General features: G+C 31.6%; 1 protein-coding gene across 1 annotated transcript; it reads left to right on the top strand.

Moving 5' to 3' along the window:
• Positions 1–1,702: 1,702 nt before the first annotated feature.
• LOC127700219 (uncharacterized) lies at positions 1,703–3,161 on the top strand. The gene is made up of 3 exons (XM_052203643.1): positions 1,703–1,811; positions 2,509–2,704; positions 2,938–3,161. Exons 1-3 carry the CDS (start codon positions 1,772–1,774, stop codon positions 3,086–3,088), a joined length of 387 nt encoding a protein of 128 aa, XP_052059603.1. The 5' UTR covers positions 1,703–1,771; the 3' UTR covers positions 3,089–3,161.
• Positions 3,162–4,308: the final 1,147 nt, after the last annotated feature.

Genomic DNA, 4,308 nt, shown 5'->3' with positions numbered 1-4,308 from the left:
AACATTAGAGATTATTCTCTTTAGGAATAAAAAATAATTTACACAAATAGTTAATGTAAGCTTAAAGATTAAATGTCTTTAAACATTCATTAAAATTATTGTTATTGACGGAACACACCTAACTTCTGCGCATTTTAAAAAACGAACAATTCAGGAAATTGTATACCGTTGTATGTTCGGCAATTACATGTTATTATTTCCTTTGTGTTGTGACCTTCCTTGTATACAGATTATAGTTCATTATAAGATGAATAGCGTCTTTCTCCTATACTTTTATATTTTTCAATATGTCAACTAGTCATTTTATTTTTCAGTTTTAGATCACAGACCTTTATAATAATCACGAACACAAATGAACAGCAAATCGTAGATTCTGCGTGCGATTAAATTTGCTGTCGGAATTTTTTTACTAGGAATCCTCTGCGTAAAATGTTTTGATAGCCGACAGTCAGTAAATTTCAATTAAAAGTATTATTGTTAAATGATGAAATAATTAGACATAAAGTGTCTAATAAAAACCATAACATATTTCCTGGATCTTTCGATGAGCCATCGACAGGAAGGCTTAATGAGAGCCAACCAACAAGACAAATGGACATTTTTTCAAAAATTTAGCAATTTTTGGTTGTTTCTGAACTTACAAGTTGTAAATTGACATTATATTAATGTAGGTTGTGACATATTTTTAGTATTGGACGCGACGGTTCCTTTTAGTATCTATACCTTAATGTTGTAGGTTTTTCTCGTCCTCTTATTATAAGAAAAAGAAGACAATCCAAAGAACAGTGCACATACAGTAGTCATTTGTGTCTGCTTTAAACTAAGAAAATATTCTTTAAAATTTAAATTCGAAGGATAAGGTGTATCAATAGCTGATACAGAACTTAAAGCAGGACTGGGAGGGTTTATGACTTCGTAAAACTGTTTCGTATATTCGTGTTAGGGTTTAAATGATATTTACCCCCTATTTCTGACGTAGGACAGGCACTTAGGTTTGCAGAGTATAAAATTTTTGTGGGTTTTAACCTTCATAAAAAGGGAGCTGCTGTGTTTAAAACACGACAAAAGAACAAACTTAGTTGGATGTAAAATTAATTTATAAAGAGTTGCTCAAAGTGTAGCAAAATAAAAACCCACAAAGACATTAGACATAGAGTACCGAGCTGATGATACTTGCCGTTGCTGAAAGTAAGTTCAATGGTAGTAATATATTATAAAAATATATTGAATCTAACATCTCTGCAACCCGGCTATACATCGTTCGTTATAACTATTAATGTGACGATTATATATCCATTACAAAGTCATCAGGTTTAATCGTCCTTTCATATCAATAACAAAAGAGAGTAGGATGATTTGTATTTTCAAAATCTTCTCATTCGTTAATATTATAGGGTTAATGTGAGATTCCAGCTTTTGTTGTCCATTCCAAATTCTTTAGTAACATGAGTTAGGCATCCCAAGTAACAATATTGCACGTTGAAATTTAATGTTATTACATGCATGTAGTAACAAAAATATATCAATATCCAATATGCCCTTATTTAGACGCTAAAAAAAAGAGTGTTTCCCTAGTGTTATAGTTCTCATGGGGATGTACACAAAATCAAGTCGTGTGACGTTGATAGCCAATGAAATTGATTCTCTAATTTGGCCAATCAATTACTAACCACACTAGTGTCACGTATTTATATCATAACTTGATAAATTAAACGCATTTTACGGGTTTTGTGAACAAATACAGAAATTAATAGCTTCCAATTTTGCAGAAATGGAGAGTTTCGCTCTTTCTTGTCTGTTTTTTGCATTTGGTAAGTTGTATCATATATAATTGGTATTCTTTAGTTTTTTATTTGTTCAATGCAATACAAATAATTACATATTCAGTGTTTGATGACTTATACAATAAATGTGTATTTAAGTATTTCATGTTACGTAGCAATTTATGTTTTAAAGCAAAACATTAGAGGTTTAATTAAGAGAGTCGTGAATTTGGGCAGTCTAACATATATCCACCAATTTATAAATAGTATGCTTATTAATCAGTTGCCCCTTTTTGGTTTTTGATTGCTTCTGTTTAAATGGGGTACTTCTAAAAAGAACGTAACAGACAGAAAAAAAAACATCATATTAATTTAAACACTTTTGATTTGGTACCTTCTTGTGAAGGATTTAAAGATCAAGAAAAAAGTGAAAGAGTAGCATTACAAAATAGACGTTTACATTAGAAAAAAATTAAAAAATCGCATTAAGTAAACTTTATTTATTTCCGTCAGTTCATTTTGTTTTTTTTCTATTTTTTTTTTTTTTATTGTAAAATATATAATTAATAAAAAGAAATCATTACTGGTATCTATATATGAATCTAGTATAAAATAACATTAATGATACATTTATGTAGATACCAGTAAGGATATAGTATAAATCACCTAAAGTGCCCACAATATTTAAGTTATGTCAACACAATACGAATTTGAATTCAATTTACGAATGTTTCTTTTTGAATAGTAGCACTTGGTTATCTAAATGTAAGTGTTGGCACAGACCACCAGATGGCACAGTCAGCCTGCATTGGTGTATCCCAAGATAATGCATATGCATCCGCAATACCACGCGATTGTCACGGGGGAAAGACATGCGAAGGTATATGTGCAGATGCCACAGCTACAATGGATAGATATTCAGATACTGGAGGACCATTAAGGTATTTGGTATAATCAGTAATTTGTAATTTGTAAAACAAAAACTCATTGATAATGATTAGTTAAGATTAATCGAATTTAATTTTTCTGCATTTTTAGTTCATAAAATGTAACCATATCGTGACATTTATTTACATATCATCGAGTGACCAATGTTATGTATAGTACGTTATGTTTGAAACTTTACATTAAAAAATAACTTTTAAGTGTTAAAATATCATTCAATCTTTTTCAGTACAGCTCGTTGTGTTAATGCTTTTCACTTTTACAAAAGACGTGGTGAAGAAAATGTATCATACAAACCTTTTATGGTGTCATGGAAGTATGGAGTTGCAGGATGCTTCTACACACACTGTGGACCTAATTTTTGCTGTTGTATTAGTTAAACAAAAACATGTTTGTTTCAAGAAAAAAGTTATTGTCGTAATTTTTAAGAATACCAATAAAGTTATTCTTGGATCCAAGGCTTGCATGTTTTTTATTCGGAACTTTTAAAGCTAGCAAATTAACAACGGAGGAACAAAGAAGGGTTGTCTGATTTGATGAATAATTATAAATTTGACTGTTGTTACAAACCACGACTTTTATATATTTGTAGAAATATAAAGTTAGCTACTCAAATAGTTTATCTTATCTTAACTTTGCGCTTATAAAGAGCGTTGTTGTGTTCCATTCACTTCTACTTACACGTTTACCCTGAATTTCTTATTGAATTGTTATGAATAATGTGAGTATTCACTGACCAAAAACGATTTCACTGAAAAGTTTGTTTAAGGATACAATGTGTTAATTTGATTTTTGTTACCGTTAACCACGCTTACATCGTGCTTCGTGTGTTTTCTTCTCCCTATGTCTCAACTACAAAAAGAGTCAGTCTATATACAAAATGTTTCAAGATGCTTGACTATGAAACATAGAATCACAAGACATAAAAGGCAGTACAACAGACAAAATCTCAAACCAACACCAGACTATTCCGACAAAATAGCTCACATATTAACAAATACATTAAATAACGAACAGCACACGTTGCAGATATCCTGAATAGGTATATGTACTAAATAAATTTTGGTTAACCCATTCCAGGTGTCCTTAGCCTGCATAAAGCTTATGTCGTTATTTTATAAACTAAAACCTACAATAAAAAAAATGTGCAATGCAGCTAAGACTTCCTTAAAGAAGGAAGTACAATATTGCACATATTTTGGACAGCAAGAATGACATGTGCTTTTAATAGCCAAGGTAGCTGCAGGTAATGGTTGGCCACTTTCGCTCAAGTACACAACACTGCTAACAGGTTCAATATCCGCTAAAAGCTAAACAATCGTCCACACACAATATGGCACATATTTTGGATAGCAAGGTTGAAATGTGCTCGTTAACAGCCAAGGTAATGGTTGAACACTGCCGCTCAAGTAAACAACACTGCTGAGAAGTTCAATATCGGCCAAAGGACAAACAATATTCCGAACACAATATGGCACATATTTTGGATAGCAAAGTTGAAATGTGCTCGTTAACAGCCAAGGTAGCTACATGTAATAGTTGGACACTGCCGCTCAAGTACACAACACTGCTTACAGGTTTAATGACAACAAAAGGACAC

Source organism: Mytilus californianus, unplaced genomic scaffold, assembly GCF_021869535.1.
Source record: "Mytilus californianus isolate M0D057914Y unplaced genomic scaffold, xbMytCali1.0.p SCAF_5, whole genome shotgun sequence".
NCBI classification, from domain to species: domain Eukaryota; kingdom Metazoa; phylum Mollusca; class Bivalvia; order Mytilida; family Mytilidae; genus Mytilus; species Mytilus californianus.
Note: the sequence above shows the minus strand (reverse complement) of the source record. Positions and strands in the feature narration are given on the sequence as shown.

What these genes read in the sequence shown, in the direction of transcription:
- LOC127700219 (XM_052203643.1), top strand. Translation starts at nt 1,772, where the DNA reads ATGGAGAGTTTCGCTCTTTCTTGTCTGTTTTTTGCATTTG. An exon ending in TTGTCTGTTTTTTGCATTTG is followed by an intron (nt 1,812 to 2,508) that starts GTAAGTTGTATC and finishes CTTTTTGAATAG; the next exon opens with TAGCACTTGGTTATCTAAAT. An exon ending in GATACTGGAGGACCATTAAG is followed by an intron (nt 2,705 to 2,937) that starts GTATTTGGTATA and finishes AATCTTTTTCAG; the next exon opens with TACAGCTCGTTGTGTTAATG.